This window comes from Fundulus heteroclitus, chromosome 20 (assembly GCF_011125445.2).
Source record: "Fundulus heteroclitus isolate FHET01 chromosome 20, MU-UCD_Fhet_4.1, whole genome shotgun sequence".
Lineage (NCBI taxonomy): Eukaryota > Metazoa > Chordata > Actinopteri > Cyprinodontiformes > Fundulidae > Fundulus > Fundulus heteroclitus.
The window spans coordinates 41,953,874-41,967,565 of NC_046380.1; the positions used below are offsets into that span (position 1 = coordinate 41,953,874).

General features: G+C 44.3%; 1 protein-coding gene and 1 long non-coding RNA gene across 5 annotated transcripts in view; both read right to left on the reverse strand.

The window, feature by feature from the left end:
• Positions 1–827: 827 nt before the first annotated feature.
• Positions 828–13,692, reverse strand: part of klhdc8a (kelch domain containing 8A) — a 209,318-nt gene continuing 196,453 nt past the window's right edge. For 3 of the 4 annotated variants that reach the window (XM_036151251.1, XM_036151252.1, XM_036151253.1), the window contains one exon: positions 1,002–1,787. In XM_036151251.1, the coding sequence (XP_036007144.1) occupies positions 1,612–1,787 (176 nt within the window). In that variant the 3' untranslated portion in view covers positions 1,002–1,611. Of the gene's footprint in view, positions 1,788–13,692 lie in introns of all 4 variants that reach the window. The other variant, XM_036151254.1, reaches the window with a different exon arrangement.
• Positions 4,113–5,187, reverse strand: LOC118567116. The gene is made up of 3 exons (XR_004933492.1): positions 4,716–5,187; positions 4,310–4,643; positions 4,113–4,237 (listed from the first exon to the last, which is right to left on the reverse strand). It is a non-coding gene; the product is annotated as an uncharacterized LOC118567116 (long non-coding RNA).

The window sequence follows — 13,692 nt, forward strand, 5'->3', positions numbered from 1 at the left end:
TAGACGGGACACGGTGAAACAGTAACACCGATAATAAAAAGATTCTAGTGAAAAAAGTCACAGTTTTCAGGGCAATCCAGTGAATGTTAAACATGTTGCAAGTTAAGCTTTGTCTGATTAACTGTGCAGCCGCAAAACAGCACAACAAGCAGTCACGTTTGGACGTTTCTGAGCTTCAAAAGGAGATGTGTGTAGGCGTGTAATTATTGTAACAGAGCAAAAGAAGAACCTTAGCCAGACTGCAAACCAGTTGCTTCAAAAATAAAGCTCAATTCATTTAATTTGGTACCAAAACAAACAGCCATGCAGGCTACCAAGCCAGAATCAACCAATATAATCAGTCCCACAGCAGTACTGCCAGGAATAAGGTGGATAAAATAGACACACACCCAAAAAGTCTGAGTATGACGTCAGTTTAATGCGGCATCTTGCAGGGGAGGGTACCAGGCCCGTATTAAGACAATATACCTCAAAGCCCCCCCCTTACCCGTGCTGTCCTCCGGTCAAAAACATCAGACATAATCAAGGGGATTTCTGTAATGTAATTTACTATTTACTAACTTACACAACTACATGTAGGCATATGAGCAGTGAGCAATATTCAAATATCTCATTTTAAAATGTTAAAATCAAAAATATCTTTATTTATTTATCTTTTATTATTATTGTGACATCAGTGTTCACAAAATGAATAATGCATGGTCTTTCAACTATTTCAAATAAATAATATAACAATTTATGAAAAATATATTTTTAAAGCATGTGTCATGTGGTGCCCCCCCTATGGTTGGTGCCCCTGGGCACTGGCCCACTGGCCCTTATGGATAATCCGGCCCTGGAGGGCACTTCATCCAAACTGATTCATTCAATAAGTCTTGGAACTTTATTTTGGCTGTACTGTATATTCAGGTGCAGTTATACTAATCTGGTAATAAGGTAAAACAGACGAACCAGAATATTCTGAAGACCGTAACCAGCTGGTTAAAAGTTAACACCCTCAGCATTATGTACTACGCAGCTAGTGGCTGCCGCAGGCAAAGAACTACTCCTGTTGGTTCCTTCTGCAGGTATTTAGGACTCAAACGTCTTCAGAATCCCTCTCTGAAAGTTATGAAGTTCAAAATACAGCCACAATCAGCAACCGGTGCTCATTAGCAGTTTAAATATTTTTATTGTCTTCTGCTTGCCTCTCAGGACAATGCATTTGATGGACAAGCAATAAACTGGACACTTTAAAACTGTGTTGTAACCAAATACAGTTTTAATGCTAATTCCATTTTAATACCCATATAAAAAGAACTAATTCACCAGAAGCACCAAATTAGAAGTAACTGTTTCATCCCTACTACCTAAAAGCATATAAGGCTGAAATGATAGGTCTGAGCAAGAACATAGAACAGCATTACATAGAGTGATCTTTTTGATGATTATTCTTTTAGCTTAGGTAGATTGTCACCACATTCTAATCTTTCACAATCTAAAATCTTCCACTACTACTACTAGGGTCAGAGACATTTCTCCAGTAGAATATAAAGCAAACACAGCTGGTGCTGATAAACTGCCTTCTGAAAGTGGTTTTCTTTTGCTTTACACTTGTGTCACTCGCTTTCTTTAATTATAATGCAGTCTTCCGAATGTGCTTGCATGAGGCTGAGTTGAGTTGCAGAACTTTGTTTCCAGCTTACCGAGTCCACCTGAGACTACCATCCTGCCGCGCAAGAAGGCGGCAGCAAAGTCTGCTCTCTTGGTTTTCAAAGCCACTGTCTCCTCAGACTTGAGCCAGGTGCCTAAAATGGAACACGGAGAAAAAAAAAGACAGCTGGAGTGAGCAAACGTGCGTGTCTGTGTGTGTGCACAAGGTCATAAAGTAGCCGAGGTGAATTCCTAAGGCAGCATAGTCCACCTTTAGCCGGACAGGATGCTGCTGAGTTTTCAGAGTGTGCCCTGCACAAACAGGGTGCCCATGAGGCAGCTGCAGTCAGGAGACTGTATAGTACACACACACACACACACACACACACACACACACACACACACACACACACACACACACACACACACACCACACACACACACCACACACACACACACACACACACACACACACACACCACACACACACACACACACACCACACACACAGATAGCTGTCAAGGGCAAAAAAAAGGTTAGACCACACACAGTTAAAGACAGAAAGCAGGTCAAGACAGAAATGATGGTGCTGTGGTGAAATGAATATTTGACAGCCTGTTGACAGATTCCCGAATGTGTCTGAATTATCCTGGAGCAACACCAGCATTGATTAAAACCACACAGTATGCAAAGCTTTTCTTAAAGCATATACAGTTTTAGCCAAAAATTTGACAGACTTACAGTACTATGCACCATGCTACAGTATGGGCAGCTTTACTTTGTTACCATGTGTCTTGGTTTGGTTTCAGGGCCTAGCGTCAGTAGAATTCGCTACATGGCACTGAAGGTTTCTACAGGAAAGATACATGAGTGACTGCAGTGTTACAAACAGAAAGAAAGCTGATCTTTGTCATTGGTACTGATTGAGTCTTTAAATCCTTGCTGGGTCTGTGTAGTGAGAACACAATCCCTTTTTTTCTACAGGATTTATCTGCTCAACTTCTCATGAGAATATTGAAAAGGCCAGACATCTCTTTTTAATCCTTCTTTCTGAAGCTTGAAGAACCACCACAATGCAATTTCTCATTCATAAATGAAGTCTTTTTCCCATAACTGTAACCCATATTAAAGATTCATTGACTTAAAGACATTCTATTATGGAATATTTTCCCTTTTCTGACCACTTGGGGACACTAATAGACTGTTTTTAGAACATTTAACTTTCAATCCAATCTGGTCAGGCCATCATTAGTTATAGAAAAGTAAAAAAAAGAGTGAGGTTATGGTTTACAGTAACTAACATCATAAGCAATACAGATACCCCATAAACATGACAGGACTTAATGTTTCACACAAAGCATTTAATTTCTACACATTTAAACTCATATAAACCATGTTTCTAGATGCAAAATGGCTGGGTAAACTCTTCCAAAGAGGGGGATAAAAAGGCTGTTTTCCAGGTCTTGGGAATTTCATTTGAAGACAAAAGTAAATAAAAAAATGACAATGTTCCAGTTATCTTTCTAAAATGCCAGTTTTACATATAATAGTGAAAGAAGCCCTATGTCTCCATGGTAGGTCTACATTGGAGTCAGAGGCAGGGGTGGGGCGAGTAGCCAAAAACTTGAGCAAGAGTGGCATTATTTCCACACTTTCTATTCAAGTAAAAAGTAGTAAACTTTTAAATTACTCAGGTATGAGTAAAACTAAAGTATTCAATAAAAGGCTACTCAAGTAATAATCATAACATCTGATTTAATATTGTTATGCCAGAAGCTGTTTGAATATGATTATTTATTATAATTTGGTATTATAATTTTAATAATAGGTCATTCAAACTCAAATAGTAGGTATAACAAAATGTGGCTCAAATGGTGGTGATACCAGTGGTAAGCTTCTAATAATTTATAACAGTAATGCATTTATTAATTAGCTGTTATGGACTCATTTATGCTGGAACAGGAGGCATGATCTGATCGGTTCCTGATTTATGAGATCTATCCAGCAGCGTCAATAACTCAAATTATAACTGCAATTAGAGTTTACCGTTACTCCTTTATCACCAATCCATTGATAATGTTTCTGTTTTAATGTCAGATGTTAACACAAAAAGTGGTAACTCTATATTCTGAAAGACCATGCAACTGTGAATTGGAATGAACACAATTACTATTCCACAAGTTGTTGCTTTTATTGAACCAAAAGCAATTCCCTGTTACAGTAATTCTCTGATTCAACAACCGTGAAAACTATAATCACTACTAAACCAAACATGCAAAATATATGTGGAAATAAAAGTCAAAAATGGATTAAAATAAGAGGTAGCAAATCTTAGTTCACTCAGTTGTTTAAACATCACATTCAAGACGTCGGCACTGACGCAGCAGCATTGAGAGACAAACAGCTTTGAGAATCCAGTGGGACGATTCAATGTTTTCCAACAAGCTAGCTACAGCTTGTCATGGTTTTTATATGTTTTGCCCACATGCAGACACAATACGGAAGAGAGAGTGCAGTTTAAAGGTGTTTATTAAATGGTTCAGGTACAGGGATCATTGCATGGGTGTGGAGATCCGTCAAGGTCTGAACGTCAATGCCGGAGGAACTGTGGGAAGAGGAGGAGAGTGTTTACGAAAGACTATACCAGATATAAATTCCCAGAAGCCGAGCCGCTTACTATTTAGTTGAGCGAACCTAACCGGGGAGGGGAAGGTGAGGGAAACTCTGAGGCCGAGTGCTCACGAGGATAGCCGGTGGTTAGCAACTGGAGGGCAGACTGATGGCAAGGCGGCGAGGGATCCGGAGCGAACCACGACAGACAGGGGAGACAGACGGTTTGACCAGAGATCAGAGGGAACCAGCAGAATCCAGGGAAGGGAACCTCGAGCCCATCCTGGTAACATCCAGAGAGTACGAGGGGGAATGCCAGAGCAACATCTGAGCTTCAGGGATTCTTGGAAGCTGGTTCGTAGAGCGAGACGTCAAGGCGGGTGAGTTATCCAAACACAAAACTACAAGAAAGGCAGGCGATACAAAATTAATCAGGTTCCAAAGATACGAAAAACTCACAGGCCACATCGTACCATGACTGGGTAAGGCTCTGGCGTCTTCCTTCTGTCTGTGCCTTCCTTAAGACGACAGTAAACAGTGCTCCAAACGACCCCCAGCAAACTAGAACCACCTGTGAAGCAGAGTTAGAGCACCGGCCAAACAGAGAACCCTGACACAGCTTAGCCAGTTGCACCTCCCCAAGATGGCGACTATGACGACACGTGACCCTTTACGCATCACCTTGCTTGATACGTAAAGGGGGAGGTCTTAATGACGTAATCAACGCTTACGCTGATGTCGGGTGACACCTTGATTAAAGAGAAGTCCTGAATGAGAGACTCAAGAGAAGGGTGCAAACCGAGGTTCACAAAGAGCGCAGGACCTGACGGACCTGCACGAACGCAGGTCCATCAGGCAGCAAGGAGAGGGGGGGTCCCCGAATCTGGTCTCCGCAGCTCCGGCGGTCGGTCCTTCGGTCAGCGAGGATACTTGAGGAAAATCCCCGGAGTCTCTGGGCTCTCCGGGATGCTTTGCTTGGCCAAAACGAAAGCGTGGTCCCTTTTACGATCACTGGGAGATAAGGCGGCTCTCAGTCTGATCAAAGGGAATTCAAAAGTACTATTTAAAGTCGACCTCCTGTCCAACAGAGGGATGGTTTTGCTCCAAAAATCCTCAGTCCAGCGAGAAGCTAGAGCATGTGGCACGGGGGGACCCACGGAGTGAAACCGCTGTCTGTCTTCCCGGTGTGGCGGTGTGCCAAAGAAGAAAGATCACAGTGTGCGATCGGAATAAATACCTTTCCCATAGAAACGTTATCTTTCCGTCCATCATTAGGGTCAGCGGCCATTTTGGACCGTGTTGCATGATGGGAGTTGGTGGCCATTTTGACCACATTGCATCATGGGAAATGCAGTCCGTCACGTCCCAAACTAATGCAGGCTGTCACGTCCTGAACTGGCGTAACAAATATGTAAAAGGAAAAGTCTGGTCACAATCAGAATTCAAAAACTGCTGAAAGTACTTTAAATATAAAATTATTACATACTGTTCAATAAATTATAAGGTTTTTTAATTAAGAGTAATTTTATTTGAAGGTCTTTTTATCGGGGCCGCCATCTTGGTGAAGAATAGTACTGCCACCTCCCAGTTTGTGACGTCCCTGTGCGGTATCAACTGTAAAGCAAGTCCCAATGCCCTATCTGTCCGTCCGTCCGTCCGTCTTCTTCCGCTTATCCGGGGTCGGGTCGCGGGGGTAGCAGCTTCAGTAGGGAGGCCCAGACGTCCCTTTCCCCAGCCACTTGGGCCAGCTCCTCAGGAGGAATCCCAAGGCGTTCCCAGGCCAGCCGGGAGACATAGTCCCTCCAGCGTGTCCTGGGTCTTCCCCTGGGCCTCCTCCCGGTGGGACGTGCCCGGAACACCTCACCAGGGAGGCGTCCAGGAGGCATCCTGACCAGATGCCTGAGCCACCTCAACTGGCTCCTCTCGACGTGGAGGAGCAGCGGCTCTACTCTGAGTCCTCCCCGGATGACTGAGCTCCTCACCCTATCTCTAAGGGAGAGCCCAGACACACTACGGAGAAAACTCATTTCAGCCGCTTGTATCCGGGATCTCGTTCTTTCGGTCACGACCCAAAGCTCGTGACCATAGATGAGGGTAGGAACGTAGATCGACCGGTAAATCGAGAGCTTCGCCTTTTGGCTCAGCTCTCTCTTCACCACAACGGATCGGTACAGCGCCCGCTTCACAGCAGACGCTGCACCAATCCGCCTGTCGATCTCCCGCTCCATCCTCCCCTCATTTGTGAACAAGACCCCAAGATACTTGAACTCCTCCACTAGGGGCAGGACATCCTCCCCAACCCGGAGAAGGTACTCTACCCTTTTCCGGTTCAAGACCATGGTCTCGGATTTGGAGGCACTGATTTTCATCCCGGCCGCTTCGCACTCGGCTGCGAACCGCTCCAGTGAGAGCTGTAGATCACGCCCTGATGAAGCCAATAGGACCACGTCATCCGCGAATAGCAGAGACGCAATCCTAAGGCCACCAAAACGGATCCCCTCAACACCTTGGCTGCGCCTAGAAATTCTGTCCATAAAAGTTATGAACAGAATCGGTGACAAAGGGCAACCTTGGCGGAGTCCAACTCTCACCAGAAACGAGTCCGACTTACTGCCGGCAATGCGGACCAGACTCTGACACCGGTTGTACAGAGACCTGACAGCCCTTATTAAAGGGTCTGGTACTCCATACTCCCGGAGTACCCCCCACAGGATCCCCCGGGGGACACGGTCGAATGCCTTCTCCAGATCCACAAAGCACATGTAGACTGGTTGGGCAAACTCCCATGCCCCCTCAAGAATCCTGCTGAGGGTATAGAGCTGGTCCAGTGTTCCACGGCCAGGACGAAAACCACACTGCTCTTCCTGAATCCGAGATTCGATTATCCGACGGACCCTCCTTTCCAGAACCCCTGAATAGACCTTACCAGGGAGGCTTAAGAGTGTGATTCCTCTGTATTTGGAACACACCCTCCGGTCCCCCTTTTTAAATAGGGGGACCACCACCCCAGTCTGCCAATCCAGAGGAACTGCCCCCGATGTCCACGCAATGTTGCAGAGCCGCGTTAACCAACACAGCCCCACAACATCCAGAGCCTTAAGGTACTCAGGGCGAATCTCATCCACCCCCGGGGCCTTGCCACCGAGGAGCTTTTTAACAACCTCTGCAACCTCAGCACCAGAGATGGGAGAACCCGACCCAGAGTCCTCAGGCTCTGCTTCCTCAATGGAAGACGTGTTGGTGGGATTAAGGAGGTCTTCGAAGTATTCCACCCACCGACGCACAACGTCCCGAGTCGAGGTCAGCTGCACACCACCCCCACTGTAAACAGTGTTGGTACTGCACTGCTTCCCCCTCCTGAGACGCCGGATAGTGGACCAGAATCGCTTCGAAGCTGTACGGAAGTCTTTCTCCATGGCCTCTCCGAACTATTCCCACGCATGAGTTTTTGCCTCGGCGACCAGCCGAGCCGCCTGCCGCTTCCACTGCCGGTACACATCAGCTGCTTCCGGAGTCCCACAGGCCAAAAAAGCCCGGTAGGACTCCTTCTTCAGCTTGACGGCTTCCCTCACCGCTGGTGTCGACCAGCGGGTTTGAGGGTTGCCGCCGCGACATGCACCGACAACCTTGCGGCCACAGCTCCAACTAGCCGCCTCAACAATAGAGGCGTGGAACATGGTCCATTCAGACTCAATGTCCCCCGCCTCCCTCGGATCGTGTTTAAAGTTCTCCCGGAGGTGGGAGTTAAAGCTCCGCCTCACAGAGGACTCTGCCAGACGTTCCCAGCAAACCCTCACAGTGCGTTTGGGCCTGCCCGGTCGGACCGGCTTCCTCCCCTGCCATCGGAGCCAACTCACCACCAGGTAGTGGTCGGTGGAGAGCTCCGCCCCTCTCTTCACCTGAGTGTCCAAGACATACGACCGCAGGTCAGATGGAATGACAACAAAGTCGATCATTGAACTGCGACCTAGGGTGTCCTGGTGCCAAGAGCACATATGGACACCCTTATGCTTGAACATGGTGTTTGTGATGGACAATCCATGACGAGCACAGATATCTGCCCTATCTGTCCCCTTGTAAATAAATATCCGTTTTCATGCCAAAATATTTTATTTAACCACTTAAACAAAGATAGACATGGTATTAAGCATTTGAAATTGAATTAATACTAATTAGACATTTTAGAAACATACAATGACAACAAATAAGCATTAAAGTACGGTTTATGGGTTGGGTTCTGCCATATTGAGTATAAAACTCATCTTTAGAACCAATCTCTGCTCAAAATGGTGATCTGCACCGCCTAATCTACTTTCAGCAGTTATAATCAGTTATTGATATTTCGGCATCACTTAGTTTAGACCCCAAACAATCAACTTCACTTTCAGAAACAAGCCCCAAAAAAAACTGCTACCCGCAACTCATGAAATTTAAAAGTGACTTTAGAAAAAATAAGACCAAAGTCGTATAAAACAAGTGGGCTTCACAACAGTGAGCACTCTTTCCAAATTCGTCGTATCCCTCCGCCGCTAATGTTACGACAAAATCTACATCATAAAAAAAGGAAGGCCTATTACTATTCACCTCTAAACGGCTTATTTATTAGGCGCCTGCCATAGCATTTGCAATGAGGAGGCAGTGCTGTGCTTCGCACAGCACTGCCTCCCAATGCAAATGCATGGGCAGGGCCTATTACTATTCACCTCTAAACGGACTCTTTATTATTATTAAACTTCTTATATTATTCTTCCGTCATGATTAATGCAGCCCGAACCATAGCGTGCACCCCCACAATGCAGTTATCAAAATGTGCGGCTCGATCACGAGATGTGTGCTACTACTTTTATTGAGGTTTCAAGTTACCATGGCAACATAATTAACGAAAAACCACCCCCAAAAAATCCCATAGGAATTAATGGAGTCGGGTAGAGAGAAAGCCTCAAAAAAGCCTCCAAATGACCATTTTCAACGCTGTACTGTGTCGCCATGCTTTCACCTACGAACACCGTTTAACTTCCAGTTTGTAGATATATCTGTGAACTACTCAGAAGTGAAAACGGGATGTGGATATCTTTTATCGTCTCCTCACAGTTACTCCTAAAAAGCTCATGTCCAAAAATCAGCGAAATCATCGTTTACAATGAAAGTCAATGACGGAATTCTCCAACCGCTAGAGTGGCCCACTCTAGCTTTTTTAAAGATTTCAAAACTCCGAACAACTTGACCTTACTCGCTCAATTTTCACTCTACGTAGACATATTATACATCAAAACGTAGGTATTTTTGTCAGGATTCGGGAAATGTAATCCTCATTGGTGTGGCATTTATAGATTTTTCGCAAATCACCTCAGACCGACACAAACCCGAAACCTCCCCCATTCATTTCCTATGGAGCGGTTTTGAAAAATGACGTCTAAAAATCCAAAACATCACATGTTTTCGCATTGTTGCGACTCCTAAACCGTTTTATGTACAGACATGAGACTTTCACACATGAATGTCCCAACCCTTCTGGCGCTCACAAAAAAGGAATTTTGTGGATAACTGTTACGGTTTTTCCGCAGGAACAATTTGTTCGGGAGTAGCGAATGTGCAAAATCCTAAAAACGCTTTGGAGCTGCATTTTCCCACATCAACCACTTTTTTACATCGTCGCTGTGTCTACACCGATTTTTGTACAAACATAAAAATGAGCTTCATGGTCCTCAAAAGCCTGCCGATACTCATGGTGAAAGAATTATTTTGATATCTCTTATACTTTTTGAGTTACAGCGATTTGTTCGGGACCCTTTTTAGAGGATTTCTAAAAATCCATAAAAATCCCATTTAGATCTTATTTTTTTACGCCTTTATTAAACTTTTTCTAGCAAAAAACGATAGCTTTTCTTCTTCCCCTATCCGTTACGAACTAAACACAGAAAAAATTACGTCTCTACCATTTATGGATCAGGAGATATGAAGCGTTGTTCGGGGCAAAGTTCTCCATTATAATCCAATAGGCAGTCTATGACACAAAGTGTCTGCACTTGAGTAGACGGGCCAGCTGCAGGCAGAGTTTCCATGACGACGGAACTCTGAGGGCCAGAGGGAGACGCTCCATTAAGATAAAATGGCAACTTTCAATGCTGACTGCAGTGGCTGTGATTAATGTAGGAATCTGAAATTCGCACAGTCACTTCCTCTTAACATTTTAAAATTTTCATGTGACTTTCAGTCATGTGTCAATTTTCTGTCCCATTTTGGATTTCACATGCTTTCCTATTGGGCCTTTGCTTCCAACAGGACCTGGCATGATAACCAGATACGACCCAATTGGCCAATATAGCACCACCCACCTGTGGGAAATGGCGCTACTGACAATTTTGGTCAAATGCTGAGTTCTGGGCCCAGATGTGGTGAGGCTGAGTTGCTAAAGGAGGCCAATCTGACCAATGAACTTTGGTCACGTTTGGTGACATTAAGTATTGGCACCCCTATTTGAGGCACTTCCCAGTACAGGATTTGGACCAAACTGACAGAGTACAATCACCCGGTGGTACTGAACACAACTTTGTTAGCGGCTAACGGTTAGCATGTTGCTAACCGGAAGTAGCTCTAGGAATGTCTCACCAACTTCTGCTTCACAGAGTCTGTTCTTACTTTAGAGAGGAAGCTCCACAAGAAATTTGGGCTACGTCGCATAAAGCATCTCCAAGCTATGAGGTGTCAAACATCCAATGCTTTTCAATGGAGGACAAAACCCCTTATGGTCCCAATAATTAATGCCCATATATAGCGTTACAGTATAGCTCAGATGGAAAGTGCAGGCTTTGCATGCAAGAGGTCGTGGGATCAAAACCCGCGTGGGAGACTAAGACTTTTGTATTATAATCCCCACAGTGTATATATCAAAACATGTGTGCTGATCCCATGAAGTATTTTTTTGCATAGACATCATATACGTAGACGCGTCATAGGGCGCAGGTTCGCACGTCAACGTCACCGCCATATTGTATGTGGCAGAAAAAAGTCGAGTTCTGTTATTGTGAACGTGAATCAGAAAAGATGCCTCACTCCTGTGCTGCAATAAATACACACACACACACACATATATATATATATATATATATATATATATATATATATATATATATATATATATATATATATATATATGTATGTGTGTGTGTGTGTTTATGTGTTATGAATATAAGGATAAATTTGTTAAATCTAAACATTGTGGTCTTCATTATTTCATAAACCCGTGTCACATGTGAACCTTTAGGAACAGACTTTTTGGGTGAGTATTAAAGAGGTAAAATTAATAATATGAGGAAAAAAAAGTCCTAAAGTAAAAATAAACTAACAAACACAAAAGTGATAATGTTATGATAAAAACATCATATTATGAGAATTAAGGGGGAACATTTCCAGAATAATCACAGTTTGCAGAATTATTTCACTCCTGGAGTAATAGGGCCAGGTTAGATTATTTTAATTATTTTTATTCTTTAGGAGAATAAATTCAGGAGAATGAAGCTAAAGGGATACGAAAATAAACTTGTAATATTACAAAAAAGAAATACTACGAATACAAAGTATATTCAGAGATTAAAGTCCCTCTGATACTGTTTAAGTGACTGAGTAACTGTCGATTTGCCACATTTAAGATGGCGGACGCTCTGACGCATCGCAGCATAGGCAGAACCCGCCCAATGACGCGTCTACTCTTATATTATGTCTATGTTTTTATGTACCACCCGCCATTTTGAGTTACCATGGCAACGTTATAAATGACGTATTTTCTCCCTATTTGAAGCTCATCCCAGTACAGGATTTGGACCAAACTAACAGAGTACACTCACCCAGTGATACCATACACAACCATGTTAGCGGCTAACGGTTAGCATGTTGCTAACCGGAAGTAGCTATAAGAAGCTTGTACAAACTCCTGCTTGACAGATTTGGTGAATTTTAGGATTTTCTCCCTTTTTAGGCACTTCTCAGTACAGGATTTCAACCAAACTAACAGAGTAACATCACCCGGTGATACTGAACACAAACATGCTAGCGGCTAACCGTTAGCATGTTGCTAACCAGAAGTAGCTTTGGGAAGGTCCTATCAACTTCTGCTTAGCCAGGGTTCTTCTGCCTTTACAGACAGAGAGAGGGCTGCAGCTGTCAGTGAGTCTCCATGACAACGCTGCTAGCAAGAGGCTCCGAGGAGGTCCATTGACTTAACATGGCACCTTTCGACGGCCGCTGCGGGGGCTGTGAAGACCGTAGGAACCTGAAATTCGCAGTGTTATTCCTGTTGCTATTTCTGACGGTACGGTACGCACCAAGTGGCAGGCGCCTTACTAAATTTCTTCAGAAATTTTTCTAGTTATTCTTTATTATTATTCCGTCACGGCTAATGCGGCCTGAACCGTAGCGTGCACCCCCACAAACTATATATCAAAACGTGGGTATTTTTGTCAGGATTTGGGAAATGTAACCCTCATTGGTGTGGCATTTATAGATTTTTCGCAAATCACGTCAGACCGACACAAACCCGAAACCTCCCCCATTCATTTCCTATGGAGCGGTTTTGAAAAATGACTGAAAATATGGACTTTTCAGCTCTGCACCGTCTCACATCAAAAAACAACAAAGTTGTCCTGAAGTTTTTTTAATCTATTTTTCACCGGACTGTTTCTTCCAAAACTGCACCGCGTTGCTGCGCAATAGCACACATGAGTTTCTGGACCTTCGGAGCTATAACAGTGATACATTTATCGCTGATATTACCGTCATCCTAGAGATCTCCAGAACACTGGATCCTGCTGACTTCTCTCGGCCGGGCGGAAGTGCAACTCAGCCGGCGACCGGAACGTACACAAAGCCGGCTTAACCGCAGAGGGGGGCGCGTGCTAGGCTAAAGCTAACAACACACTGGCTATCTTTTCTTCCAAAACTGCACCGCGTTGCTGCGCTATAGCACACATGAGTTTCTGGACCTTCGGAGCTATAACAGTGATACATTTAACAGGTCTTACGGTAGCTGGTTGCGCTGCTGATAATATAAAGATGGGGAACAGAGCGCACCACTAGACGGGCGGTAATGATCCTTTTGGATGTGGTCAGCACCCATTAAAACACGAAGAAGAAGAAGGGCGCACCACTTTTAAAACAGAAGAAGAAGAAGTGAAATTTCGTCGTCATAAACGGTGATGCGGAGCTGTTATGGTAAGTGTGTTAAGCCGGGCATACACTGTACGAGTTTTTCAGTCGTGGTACATCTCAAACTGTGCGACGGAACCGCAGGTTTAAAAGTTCACCGCTCACGATCTGTGTACGCCGCAACGCTCGGACACAACCAGAGTGCTCATACTGTATGTCCAAACGTAGACAGAAGAAGACGATGAAGAAGAAGAAGAAGAAGACGGAAGTGTCGATGGCTACTGTAAACATTACCAGAGAGAAACGTGC